The sequence below is a fragment of the Lygodium microphyllum genome, chromosome 11 (genome assembly GCF_053477565.2).
Source record: "Lygodium microphyllum isolate KBCC chromosome 11, Lygodium_microphyllum_v1.1.10, whole genome shotgun sequence".
Taxonomy (NCBI): domain Eukaryota; kingdom Viridiplantae; phylum Streptophyta; class Polypodiopsida; order Schizaeales; family Lygodiaceae; genus Lygodium; species Lygodium microphyllum.
Genome location: NC_141145.1, coordinates 99,333,654 through 99,348,510, shown reverse-complemented (window position 1 = coordinate 99,348,510; position 14,857 = coordinate 99,333,654). Strand labels below are relative to the sequence as shown.

At 38.9% G+C, this 14,857-nt stretch overlaps 1 protein-coding gene across 1 annotated transcript; it reads right to left on the bottom strand.

Moving 5' to 3' along the window:
• Positions 1 to 3,790: 3,790 nt before the first annotated feature.
• On the bottom strand, positions 3,791 to 7,006 carry LOC148029146 (protein NUCLEAR FUSION DEFECTIVE 4-like). Its single transcript, XM_087687907.1, has one exon. The coding sequence runs from the start codon at positions 6,504 to 6,506 to the stop codon at positions 4,440 to 4,442; it is 2,067 nt and encodes a 688-aa protein (XP_087544033.1). The 5' UTR covers positions 6,507 to 7,006; the 3' UTR covers positions 3,791 to 4,439.
• Between the last annotated feature and the right edge of the window lie 7,851 nt (positions 7,007 to 14,857).

The following is a 14,857-nucleotide window of genomic DNA, read 5'->3' as shown; positions in this document are numbered from 1 at the left end:
ATGTTAGGGCAGACAATGTGCTTTTGCTTCCCTTATTGTTTCTCTTCCCCCATCTCTGTCTACTTTCCTCTCTGCCTCTCTCTTGCTCTCTATTCTTATTTTTCCCTCCATATCTCTATTTGTATCCCCCTCCCTTCTATCTCTTTTCCATCCATCTCACCCTTCTCCTTCTTCTTCGCATATGGCAGCAATACCGGCGGCGAAGGCAATGATGTGCTCTCTCTCTCTCTCTCTCTCTCTCTCTCTCTCTCTCTCTCAACTTTGAGCTCTCTCACTCTCTCTTTCATTCTCTTTCGCAAATGGTTTTCGAGAAATGCTACGCTCCGATTTTTTGTGTTTTTTTTTCTTAGACTGACATTGCTATTTGCATCGCTATTAGCATCGCAAATTTAATTTTATGATGCTGATAGCGATGCCGATATTTTTTGTTAGAACCGATTGTTGCTATCATCCCATTTTCTTGTAGTCACTTTTAAGCATTTGAAAGGTCAATTGTACAAAACTTCAATGAATTTGAACGGTCAATTGTAGAAATTTTATTATCAAAATGTTGGAATTTGCATAGTTTATGAGAGATTTTGATACAAAAAGTATACGTGTAATAATACTTGTAGGTATTAGGCACAATTCAAGCTAAATCAAATGGTAGGTTCTATACTTGATTGTATGGTTCATCTCATATTCACATATTGAAGGTTTTGGATTTAATATTTGTCCTTTGATGTAGTGGTCTACCCTTATATCTCCAAGTAGTTGCAACAACCAATTGGGCATCTCATATGAAAAATAACCATGATTCATGTTAAAATTAGGTGTCAAATGTATAACAAATTCACAACAAAAAGGTGGTGGAGATGTGTATTTTCTTCTATGAGATAATGCATATTTGGCAAAGCGATACGCTCAGTATGCTCACAATGAAACAAATATCTCTTCCTACATGAGGTTTTCACCAAGTCTCTTAACCTAGAGTATGTCCTTACCACTCTAGATCTAAGAGTTTCTTGAGGTTTGCTAACTCAAGACAACCCTTAACTCAAGATCCAAACATCTATGTGCTTTGATTGATTGCCTTTCTACCGACATTAATCCCCAAATGTGTTTTTGGAGCCGTTTTTTGCCTTTTTCCCATGGGACCACCTTGGCTTGATCTCGGACATGAAGGGAAGCACGAAAAAGGTCGCAAGTGAGGGCGTTGCATCTTCTAAAGTCAACTTCCATTGAGGAGATATTCCTTGATAGACTCAAAGAGTTTAAGGGTAGAGTTTGGGAAGAAGAGATCGGTACATAGGAACCTTAGGGCTTTATGAAAAAAGGAAAGGAACATCTAGTGTGCAAGCTAAGAAATATTTTTTATGGCCTAAAGAAAGCACCTAGGAATTGGTATCCTAAGCTTGATAACTTTATGCATTCATAGAGATATACTCGTAGTGATATGGCTATGTGCTTATATACAAAGAAGGCCCATGATGATAGCCTTATTATTCTAGTACTTTTTATCCATGATATGTTGATTGCTAATAGAGCTCATGATGAGCTACTTTGAAGACTCGGCTCAAAAAGAGCTTTGAATTGAAGTACATGGAGTAGACCTCACATATTTTTGGTATGTGCATAACGCGCAACCATCCTAAGGGGATCCTTTACCTATCACAGTAGGTGTACATTGAGAAGGTTCTTGAGTGATTCCATATGCAGGATGTTAAGTTTGTTGGCTATCTTTTACCTTCCTATGTGAAGGTCAGTCAAGCCGATTGTTCCTAGTTAGATGAACAAAAGACTGAGATGGCCAAGATCTCGTGTGCATCTACAATGGGAAGTTTGATGTATGCCATGATACCCACTCACCCCGATATAACATTTCCAGTGGGAATTGTGCATGCTATATGGCTACACTTGGTCGACAACATTGGGATGGCATGAAGGATATCATGCGGTACCTCAAAGACACTACAAATATATGTATTTTCTATGGTGGCCAGCATACTAGAGCCATGGCTTACACTAACTCTGACTATGCAAGACATGTAGATAATAGGAAGTCCATCTCTAGATATATCTTAACTTTTTCTAAAGGTGTCATTTTCTAGATGTCCATGGTGTAGAAATGCACCTCCTTATCTGCTACAAAGGTAGAGTGTATTGTAGCCATTGAGGCCTATGTTTAGTGGTAGACTTTTGTATTATTGTTACTCCTACCTTGAATTTGGATCTAGTGCAAGGAAGATGGCTTATGTGCTTGGATGTATGGGAGATTACTATTTGGCCTTTTGATCTAAGAAACTATTAGGATAAATTATGTTGATAATTAAGAGATGTGGCACGTATTGAATAGATGCCTTTGGGAAGTACATAGAGCTTAGTTGTACTGAGCTTGTTGGTGATAAAGAGTGTAGTTGCATTACAAGTGATTAAACTATCAGTTTGGAAGACATGCACTTAGGTCTAAATCATAAGCATGAAAGATTATCAAAAGAGGTTAATATGAGTAACAAGAAATGCATGACTCCTTGGAGATATGAGGTAGCAATTAGTCATGGACAACCAAAGGAGAAAAAGTGTAGATTTTGGGACAACAAACATGTGGAGGATAGGCCCCACCTAGAAGGAGACAAAGGAGGGATTGCATGCATAGTACTTTGGGGGCTGGTTTGTGGCTATAGAAAGCTAATCGTTGGGGTTGAAGAGTAGTTTTGGAAAAATATAGGGTGAAAAGTAAGGTAGATTTGGATAGTAATAAATAAGAACAATATACAAGTTGAAATACACACCTTCTAGGAAAAAAAGGATAGGGGACAACATGCCTAAATAATGTGGGATCCTTTGTGTCTCTGTATGGCTGCTCTTAGAGGTTAAAATTGAGAAAGATTGAAGATGAAAACATGGAAGAACAAGGCTAAAATAGAGTAGGTTTGAAGTGAAATAAAAGAAATGTTCATTATTGTCCATTCTTAAGAAAGGAACAAGACTATCAAAGGGCAATTTATCCACTATTGTCCATCACTAGGAGGGGAAGAGGGATGATATTTGCTAAACTTTACTATTCAAAACTAAAGCACATGGGACTTTTATGAAGACTGCTACTATCTTGAATCTTTCTAGTGGAGTGCATGAATTTCTTCTTCATTCAAGAGGATTCTATGGATTGTTTTGATGAAAAGTGATTCACTATTGTCTTGAATAAAAGATAGATGTTTTGGGCTGATAGATGCCATGCCTGCACAAAGGACGTCTTGCAGTGAATCAAGGTATGCTTCTCTCTCTCTCTCTCTTTCCTGCACATGCATCATGCATGGATGGTCTCTCTCTCTCTCTCTCTCTCTCTCTCTCTCTCTCTTTTCCACAAGATAGCAATGCATCATGCATCATCTTCTTCATTGCTCATAGCATGTCCTTCATTACTTTGATTGGTTCAATTTCTGGTTTAATTTCATGTCCTTCGTCTTGGCCCTTACAATTGGTTTAATTTTTGGTTTAAGTAAGCAATGAACTCTGAATTTCTGGTTTATGTACCTTGTGGACTCCAATTAGAAGGAAAAAAAATGAAAAAAAGGGTGCCCACTGTTACACATCATCTAAATTTCTAGTTTAAACATGCATCATCTTCTTCATTGCTTAGCATGTCCTTCATTGCTTTGATTGGTTTAATTTCATGTCCTTCATTTTGGTCTTTCCAATTGGTTTGATTTTTGGTTTAAGTAACCTGTGAACTCTGAATTTCTGGATTAATTAACCTGTGAACTCCAATCAAAAGGGAAAAAATGAAAAACAAAAGTAGGCATTAGGATTGGATAGTTATGAACTTATGTGCTTCATCCATTGAGGAGGATGAGGTAGTTTATTAAGATGCTTCCTCTAGATCTAGGATTTAGAAGATCATGTTTCCCTCCTTACCATTCAGAGAAAAATATGCACATTTAGAGCTTCCTGGTATAGAAAATTGTGACTTCACATAATTTTTATAAAGATATGAGGCTAAGGATATCCATTACAAAAGGTAGCGGTCTGAAATTTAAGCATGTTAGGTATGGAATTTGTATCTGTGCGCATATCTTTGATGTGGTACCATCATGACCTTTGTTCTTCGCTCACATTAGGATGTGCTGAAAATGGTTATGCCATTCATATGCTTGCATGCCACCACAATCTATAACTGATGCCTGCTTATCTATACAGGCTAGCAATGGAGTAGAGGAAGTGAGTTCAGGAATCAGATGTCAATAGAAAGGCCGGAGCTTTTGTTGTCCACATAAGATACTTGACTGTCCCCTGTTCTTTTCTCTCTGACAGCCCTATGGACATTTCTGGACAGGGCATCATGGATGATTTAAGGAGGTGTAGGATGTTTATAAAGAAGACTTGCATCATGGTTTGCTAATGAGAGAGTTTGTGTCATGTTACAACAGAATATCTAAAGAAGGATAGTTGGTTTGCTTTTTTTATACTTGCTGCAATGAGTTTGCACTGAGGCCTATGCCACCTTCCTTCTCTGCTGCTTTTCTGAATCTAGCATAGATGTCTTGGCCATAGAACTTCCTTGTCCTGGCAACAAGGAACAGAGAGACCAAGCTCCCAAAGAAGCTCACTGCAGTCATGATCAAGAAGGCCATCCTAAAACACTGAGGGCCAACACATGTCAAGTCTGACAGACCTTGCTTCCTTGCCTCCTGGTCATACAAGTAGCCAGCCACCCTCACATTCATCAAATAAGAGCCCAATGGGCTAGCAACCCCCCCAACATTGAAGAGAGTTGCATAGTGCTTCAGCCCAAACAGCTCTGAGATCACTGCTGACAGTAGAGGCCACTGAGCTCCAAAGCACAGGCCCACCACAATGGAGGCTATGTACAGAGATCCTCGTGCTGGGAAGGCTATCATCAGATGCCCTGTACAGGCCAAGCCCATCACGATACTCAGCACGAGTGTCCGCGGGAACCGGTACCGCTGGAGCAAGAACTCTGAGGAGAAGCCTGAGATCACTCTTCCCAGGTAATTCCAGATGCTGATGAGGCTCACACAGGTGCTAATGCTTAATGGTGAATATCCCAAAGACTGCCCAATTTGGCCTATGTTGTCCATGGCTGTCAATGTGGCACCCACCCCACATGTGGTGGCCAGAAAGAGGATCCACATGTCCAAGCTGAGCAGGGCTTGAGGTATGGTGAAGTCATCCCCTCTGTGTGGCCAATGGGAAAAGAATGATCTGACGGATTTGTTAGTCCGAACCAATTCAGTTTGTGCAGAAGCTGTCATAATGATGCCAATATTGGATCCCTCGGCATATAGTCTTGTTTCATGAAGCTGTTCACCTTTTGTAGCCCTATGGTCTCCATTTGCATATCCTTCTTGGTCAGGTTGCTTAGTCTCATGAAGTTGGTCACTCTTGTGATCAGCCGTACGGCCTTCATTCGCATGTCTATATTGATCAGCTTGCTTAGAATGATCCCCATTTTGAATTGAAGATGCAGAATGATCAGCTGACTTTTCATGTATAGTTGTACTTTTAGCTTGGCTATCATGTGTAAGTGGAGTTGTAGCTGACTTATCATGTGTAGTTGAAGTTGCAGCTTGGCTACCATGGCCTGAACCTTTGAATCCTTCCTGCTCCAGTTCCTTTTCCTCTGTATTACAACTGTAATGCTGATTTTGCTCTGCTTTCCTTTCCAGAGGAATGCTCGATGGTTGTTCCGAATTCCGCGCAAATCTCTCCATCTCAGCCCTCACACCGACCCATATATTGGCCACAATTAACAACAATGTCAATAATCCCATGACCTTGTATGCAGAAGATGAGAAATTGGCTTGCTTCTCTACTATAATGACTACCATAAGAAACCCTGCAAGGACTAAAGACATGTACAAGAAAGAAAAGAATGTCTTATTCTCATGTTTGTCCATTTCAGGCTTCATGGGCCTGACCAGAAACATGAACAGAAGAGACACAAGACATGGCAGCCATCCAACCAGCAAGATGACATCTTCAGTGTGTTTGCCATACAAGGCATAGTAAAATTGGGTGAAGATGGCACCACTTAAACCAATGAAGCCTTTCAAGAGACCCAGCACAACTCCTCTGCTCTGGGGGAAATTCTTGACACAGACAACCGTCACTCCGGTGTTGGCAAATGTCTGAGAATTGGCTCCCACACACATGTACAAGTACATTTGCCAGACAGGCGGTCTTGCGATCCGTCGGGTCACGGCAAGCCACATCATCAAGTATCCAAAAAGGTTCATGCCTGCACCGGCAGCTAGGATTGCCCAAGATGGGGTTATCTCATTGAGCAAGCCTGAGACAATGCCAACATTGGCACCTAGGTCTTTGAAGAAGCTAAGCGTGCCAATGGTGGTTTGGTCATAGTGCAAGGCAGACTTGATTGCACCAGAGTAGATGCCAAAGATGTAGGTAGCGCCCGCACATGACAGGATGTAGAAGGAGACCACCACCACCAGCCATCTCCCTTTCAGAACATGGAGGCAAAATCTTGGGATGTCTTTCTTCTCCATCAGATGTTATTGGGCAAATATGATAAAGAGGCGAAGTTACCGCAGCAGCTGCAGGATTGTGATAGCTAATCATGCATCAGTAGCTGCAGGACTGCTTTGAGCTGAGATGTGAGCGAAGGATTGCACCAGCTGAGCTCAGATACATGGACAATGAAGGGTGTATAAATTGCGGAAAATTACACGCATGCAGCTGAGCTGTGCTTTGAGCTGAGATGTGAACCAAGGATTGCACCAGCTGAGCTCAGATACATGTACAATGAAGGGTGTATAACTTGCTGAAAATTTACATGCATGCAGCTGGATCATGAGGCATGAATAGGATAAGAAGGGCAAATGGGCTACAAATCATGATTGATCAAGAGCTTGAAAAGCACAAAGTGATTCATGATGGGTGCAAAGGGCAATTCAGTAGTGAAGTGAATAGGGAATGGGAGAAGATTCACAGAGAATGACCATAAATGAGTGTAAGGGGCTGCTGGTATATAAGGTGGCAGAGAGCGCTCTCTCTCTCTCTCTCTCTCTCTCTCTCTCTCTCTCTCTCTCTCTCTGTGTCTGTGTCATCATACTCATATAACTTGGACCATAAGGCCATGATTAGTTAGAAAGTATTGGAATATCCCTATCAGCTCCATGCCTCAATCACGGGTCCATGCAATATTGTGACAGTTCATTAGCCTTTTTCTTCATAGGGGCCCACCTAAAGGTCTCAGCCGCCCAAATTAACCCATCGACTTTGAAATACCTTTCCCAAACCTTCACTTGCCCTTAGCCTTTTTCCTTTTCTCACATGTGGTCCACTAGAGAAGCCTCAAACCTTTGGTCTCCTCATTACAATTTCTACTACCATCATTGTACCTTCCATGTTGTCATGCATCTCCATCATCAATTTTGCACCTTGTGGAACTCTCCATTGAGTGGTAGAGCCCAAAATAAACCGTAAGAGTTTCCATCGTAAGATTTCACAAATCTGGGGTAGCTTAGTTACTACCTGACCAAACAAACTTGTAAAATCTTTTATGTGAACACCACCCATGATCACACTCCCCTTGAAGCAAGTCGACTTCCTTAAGTCACTTCCCATTTATTCTAGGTCCTATCAGGATTGTAATTCCCTCTTTGAATTAACATGGCCCTCTTTCCTAGGGATCAAGTGTTCTAGTTTCGGGGCATTCTAAGTTTTTAGCTCAACTGAAAAGGATGTATGTTTCACAAGGGTCACCAAGATGGTGCTTGCATCTCTTGTTGTAGTTTTGGTTGGATCATAACACACTTCACAAATAGTCATGAATGGTGCCACAACATCAAACTCCCTTTAAATACATATATTATGAACGTAGTCTTATATAATTGCACTTCTTTAATTGCGTCTACTATAAGATCAATTAATTTTATTCTCACAATTGTGTTTGCTAGAAGGTAAAGAATGCATAGCTATTATGTTATATAAATTTGGAAAAGTTGAAAAAAATACGAACCTCTTGGCATGTCCTAGTGCGATGAAGAGAATTCATCTCACAAACAACTCAACTTGATCATATCCAAGTCTTTTCTATAAAGGTGTGTTAATATGTGCAATTCCAAACAAAATTATACATTTGTAAAAGGGGCCTTTCAATGTGTTCTAGTCTACTTTAGAGAAATCATCAAGATGTCACCCCATCATCTCAACATTTCTAGTACATCGAGTTTCCTGTGTACAATTCCAAACCAAATTGTATGTCTAACAAACAATGCTTCATGATTAAAATGTCACCCCAAGGGAAGTTTATTTGAATCATCACTTGATGACTTGTACATCACTCGTATGTTAGGCCAAGTTAAACAAAGCCTTTTGCATCTCTATGGGTGCATATCTATATTATATAACTAGTTTGTTTATGGAAATGGTTTTTATAAGCTCACACTTCAAATGCTAAGAGGAGGGTGATCCTAAAACAAGAAGAAGTTTATTTCGATACTTTTAAAAGCTTACATGGGAAAAGACTCCACTTTATCTTGAAATATTTTTTAGAGTCAACACAAAAACCATCAACCTTGACATTTTTAGGGTTCTTGGATTTTGTAGGTTTTTACTCATGTTGAACTTTAAGTGACCCTAAATTTTGAACTTAAAAGCCTTCTAAAATTGTACTTTGGTACGTTCTTACATGTAATGTTTAGGAAAATATTTCACGTAACCAATAAAAACAATGACACATATTAAAAGTGGTTGGTATTTTTTTATCAAAGTTTTGTGAGCTACTAGTTTTATAACTAAAAGCACTAAAAAATAGTTTTTTAAAAGCACAAGGATTGCAACAAGGAATTATTAATTTTCATCCTTGAAAATGTACAAGTGTTCGTGTAATAGTGAGTTGAAGGAATGACAAGTGTTTTTTCAAGCCATACATGCCAATTAACAAAATGTTCTTTTAAATAGAAATAAACAAGTAATAATATATCATAATGAGGCCCAAAATTTCAAGTTAATACAAGATAATTTAAAGTTTAAAAGAAAATATGTTTACAAATTATTTCTATTGATAAAATTTTATATTAATGTTTAGTTTTTCTATTGGTATGTTTCTCCAAACATGATCTATTATTGTTTGATTGACTGTTGTGGATAATGTTCTTCATTGTTTTGCTATGTATGTTTCAAATAAGTTTTTAAGCATATTTAGTTTGCTTTTATAATGCACAGTTGTATTTATAAGTGATAAGGTCTACATCACCAAAATATGGTATCATAGGCTGCAAGCCTTCATCCAAGTATTTTTAAGAGTTTACTAGTAGGACACATGGCCTCATCTTCCTTATCCACTTTTAAAAACAAAATAGTAGCCTTAACAAAAGTACTAGCATCATAGCCACATAGTACACAATCTCCACTTAAGATATGGTTATGGACAACCTCATTCCTGGTGTCTAGATGGCCTACAATAGCACAAAACCTCTAAGAGGTACCCAAACTTTCTCCATGAGTTCATTGAAGTCTCTCTAATCACCCAAAATAGCTTGCTTCCAACTAATTACTACTTATTAGTGGACCTTGTCCATATGGGCCTTGCTAGATTTTCCTCCAAAAGAATTTTTGTTTCAACTTTCAATGCACTCCAAGAATAAGTGCTTTTGCTTTTGCACATAGGGGATTTGGGAGGGTGATGTCAAATTTTCTAATCTTCTCACATGTGGGTAGCTCTTTAGTCACATTGTCCACATCGATCTCCTCTTGGAGCTTGATTTCAGCATAGCTTCCGCAGCACTTGCATAACTCAAGGGTTGGTGAGCTTGAACTTACACAGATCCTTGCACAGTATACAACCAGTGAGCACTTGCACAACTAGGAAGTTGGCTCCTTTGATCTTCTTGATTTCTCTTCTTCTCTCCTACTCAATATGTGTAGGGCTCTCTTCTTTGTGCTTGATTTCAGCAGAGCTTCTGCAGCACTTTGTGAAACTCGAACCGCTTCTCTCCTTCCTCTTTCTTACATGCAAAGTGATGCCTCCTTCACCTCCTCCACACCTAAGGAGAGCCTCCCTTTTATAGGATCCAAGAGCTTCTCTTCTTGGAGAGAGACTTGAGTACCAAGATTGGAAAGGTTAATCTTCATGCAAAATGTGGCTGTTCCAAGACCTACTCTGCAACACCAATTTGGGAATATCTCTCCGTGCGTTGCTTGGATGGAAAAACGTCCAACAAAAAGGTTGTAGATCTCGACGTTTCTAATAACTTGAGCGGACCATTTTTTTGAGATCGGCTTTCTATCATGAGATATTTAAAAAATGGATTCACCTTGTCTATTTTAAGAAAAGTAGCTTTTTAAACTCTATTTGTAACTTATGGTCCACGCAACCACCTTGAGCCATAGATAAGGAGAGTTCATTAGATTGCCTTGGGCCTCAACCTTAAGATTGACTTTCACACAAAATCTTGTGTCATCTTAGACCTTAGAAACAGAAAATCACTTCTCTCCTCACTTCAAGAAGAAGATCACGTCTCTCATCTTTCTTAGTGAGAGAATTACCTCTCTTGTCTTTCTTAATGAAATAATTACTTCTCTCTTAATTCATTAAGAGAGGAAAGACCTTAAACCTTGACTTGTAAGGGAGAGGATGACCCCAAATGAATGCAATGCTCATTACACACAAGTAAATGTTCCCATATGTGTAACTCCTTGGTTCTTGTGTACACTCTTACACTTGGTAGACACTTCCTTTCCCCTTCATAACTTGCACTGCTGGTACCGGATATCCCCGTCACCACAGTGCTCTGATCACCCCATTAAGTGATGCACTAGGCATATTGGTCTCTAAATGGTCTCATGGACATGCTAGATCATCATTAGCACTTAAAGAAAAGTGAGTCATTAATTTATTAACATAAATTTACTAAATAGAGAATGTGCAATAAGCAATCAATTAGTGGCATCCTTGTGACTTCTAAACAATTGACCTCAACTATAGAGGGGATACATAGTCCTTAATAAGATCTGGAAAGTCTTGTAGTTCTCTCTCAGTCATAAACTGAGCGTCCAATGGGGGATAATTCTTAAACTTAACTAGATACTTCCATAATACCTTACCTGACCTTAGAGTATTGTCATGATAGTGTAAAATTCTTTCAGGCACAAGGAACTCTTATATTTCTTCTATGTCAAGTAAATCTTCCTTGATAGGTTCCATTGGAGGTTCTCCAATTTAGTGACGTACCAAACTTATGTGGAAAGCATTATGAATGTTCCAATGACTTGGTAGATCTAAACAAAAAGTCACATCATTTATCTTATTTGTGATCTTGAAAGGGCCATAATAGCAATCAAAAAGCTTAACCACTTTACCCTTTTGGCCTTTCTGCTTCTTCAAGTGAGCCTTCTCAAACATAAGAAGAACATACTGTCCCAACGAGATCTAATTTACGGCGATGCTTATCAGCTTTGCGTTTATGCTTCTCTTGTGTCCTTTGGATAGCAACTTTTACTTGAGTGAAAGCTGTATTAATGTCTCTAACAAACTCATCTGTTGTTGCAAAGATCTTATCCTTCCTAAGAAGAATGCGTGGTGAATGAGGCTTACCATAGATGATCTCAAAGGGTGCCTTACTAGTACTAGAGTGCACCGTGTTATTGTATGCAAACTCTACTAAAGGACATTCTCTTTGATTATCAGAGACATAGGATTTCAAAAGGTCCAGAACAATAGAACTAGCACTTTCACTCTAGCCATTGGTTTGAGGATGATAAGAGGATGAAAACTTTAACTAAGTGTCCCAATGTTCTCAAAGAGAGCTTGCCAAAAGAGGCTAGCCATGCTGGGATCATGATCACTTATAATGGAATTAGGCATGCCATGATGCTTGCAAATATGAGCAATGAATAGTTTGACCATATGATCAGCTTTGATTGTCTTTCGCATAGGTATAAAGTGTTCTTGCTTGCTAAATCTATCAACGATAGTCCAGATTACATCGTTGCCTACTTGTGTGCATGGGAGCTCCATGATAAAGTCCATGACTATACTTTTCCAAGGCTCATTGAGAATAGTTAATGGCTTCAGTAGACTAGGTGGTTTATGCATGTCATACTTTACTTTTTGGCATATCTTGCACTCGTGGACATATCTTTCAATGTCAGCTCTAAGAGTGGGCCAAAAGAAATATCTTTCCAATGCTTGAGTAGTGGGTAGAATACCCCTATGTCCAGCATATGGAGATGCATGTGCTTCATCCATTACCTTGTGTTGCAATGGTAATGCTACATAAATTTCTTGATGATGATATAAATAACCATCTCGAATCGAGTAAGGTGTAATTGACTGACGTGAGTTAAGCTGATCCCATATGGTTGAGAAGTCGGAGAATTAGTTGCATACGTTTTGGGTAAATCCATGAACTCATTATGGTAAACATTTGTGATTGCATTCACTCAAGGTCATCGTGATAGAGCATCTGCTACCACATTCTTAGTTCCAGATATGTGAAGGATTCGAAAGTGAAACATAAATAAGAAATTTGCCCAATACATCTATTTCTCTGAGAGCTTCTTTTGAGTGAGGAAGTATATTAGACTTTGGTGATCTATTTTAATAACAATATATGCACCAAGTAAATAGTGTTTCCATACTTGAAGAGCATGTACCACTACCATAAGCTCTTTCTCATATACTGGAGCCTATAGCTCATGATCCTTGAGGTGTCGGCTCTCAAATGCTACTACATGATGCTCTTGGTTAAGCACAGCTCCAATGCAATCTCCAAAAGCATCACAGTGAACTTCAAAAGGTTTTTGAAGATCAAGAACTATGAGAACTGGTTCTTAACTCACAAGTGGGTACATTAGTCAAACCAAATGGCATGACTAAGAACTCATATAGTCCAAACGTTGTACAAAATGCTATCTTATGAAAATCTTCAGGTGCTATCCATATTTGGTGATAGTCACTCTTGAGATCAATGCGGCTAAAGATACTAGCCCCTTGTAGCTTATCCACGATATCATCTATCCTTGGGATAGAAAAACGAATCTTGATTGTGATCTTGTTCAAAGATATGTAGTCTATGCACATACAGAAAGAGCCATCTTTCTTTTGAACAAGTAAGATTGGAGAGCAATATGGAGAAGAGCTAGGTTGAACTAACCCTTTTTCGAATGGTTCATTTACTTGTTTTAGGATCTCCTCTTGCTAGCTTGCACTTACTCGGTAAGGTGGTTGGTTAGGTGGTGAAATGCCTGGGATAAGATCAATTGTGTGATCTTTCGGTTGTGTTGCAGCACGTAGGGCTGAAGGTCACCATAGGGGTTTGGCAAGAATACTGGACAAGATAGATGGAGATGTGTCTTCAAGAGATAAGTAGGATTCAATTGAATTTTTATAGGTTCAAGAGGAACTTCACAACCTTTAGTTCACCATATACTTTGGCTTATCTTGAAAAGACAAATTATACATAAGACAATTGAATAAATGGGTTAAGACGATGAAAGAGCTTGAAACTTATGATCACAAAGATGGATGATTTGTAAACAAGAGTACGACTTCAATTGGTACAAGAAGAGTCCTACCCTTCCTTGCCTATGAATATAGCTACCTATTTCAGCCTAGGCATGCAGAAGATCTTCAAGACACTTTCTCTTTTAAACTGATTAGTACAATGAAGATAGAGGTTCAAGATGAAGATTGCCTATATCAGCCTTTGAATGATTCAAGGTTATGGAACTATCATCACTATTGCTAGTTTTTCATGAAAAGATCATGAGATTCATGACTTAGATCAACGTAACATGAATAAAGTAGCTACATAAAAACTTCAGCCTATGGACAACCAAGATTAATTCCAAAGCATGGCAAGAAATCACCAAAAGACTTCTTTGAAACCTCCCTTGAATGAAGAGGAAGCAAAATACTATGTAGAGGGAATTACAAGTCTAGTTTGTACTTGCAATGATTGTAGATGAAGAATAATCTATGTTTATAGGTTTCAACCTTGAAATACCTTGTTTTAGACCAAAAATATCACATAACAATGCCAAAAGATGTCCTTGAAACTTTCTTACAAAGACTATAGCTTGTAGTCACTCAAAAGAACCAAGAACAACCCATGTTTTACCAATATTAAAGACGAGAATCACAAATAAAGCTTCAACCCATGAATACCTTGTTTTGGGCTGCCAAGGATAATCCAAGATGACACAAATAATCTCCCAAAGAGTACTTTCAATGCCTTTTCAAGGCAAGAGTGATTAGATGCAGCAAATACAAATGAAAGTAGAGCATGTTCTCTTCATAAACCATAAGAATAGAAATGGAGCATCAATGAGACATGATTCAGCCCAAAAAGAGAGTGTTGGGCTGCATATGAAAATCCAAAATCAAAGCTTTATGTCTCCCAAAGATCTCTTCTTGATATAGAAGAGATTCTACATCAAGAGGTAGGTACATAAGACATTGCCCTTCTCTTCTTCTTCACAAATACATGTACCACATGAACCGTGCAAGAGGTGCTTTGTAAAACAGAGATTCCGCCCATAAAAGAGCAAGCTTGGGCCTTTAACTATAGCCCACAAGCCTTGATAATATAGATCAAGAAGTGGAACAAGAGGCTCACTTGATAGGAGAGAGTTGCTACTTCATAGACATAGACACAAACAATGTTCAAAGTTTCCTTCTTTCTTCTTCAATGAGCATGAATCCCCCATGCATGGGCTGCTTCCTTCCTTTTTATACACATTTTCCCTCTTTCTCACAATGAAGAGTGGCCTTCTATTTCAGTCAATGCATGTTAAAAGAGGTACTTACATGTCAAGTAGAGTCTTCTTATGTTACTTGTGGTTGAATGGGTTGACCTCCTCCTTTGTGTGGTAGCTTGGACTCCTCTCT

Coding starts and splice junctions, on each gene's coding strand:
- LOC148029146 (XM_087687907.1), bottom strand. CDS start 6,506: ATGGAGAAGAAAGACATCCCAAGATTTTGCCTCCATGTTCTGAAAGGG.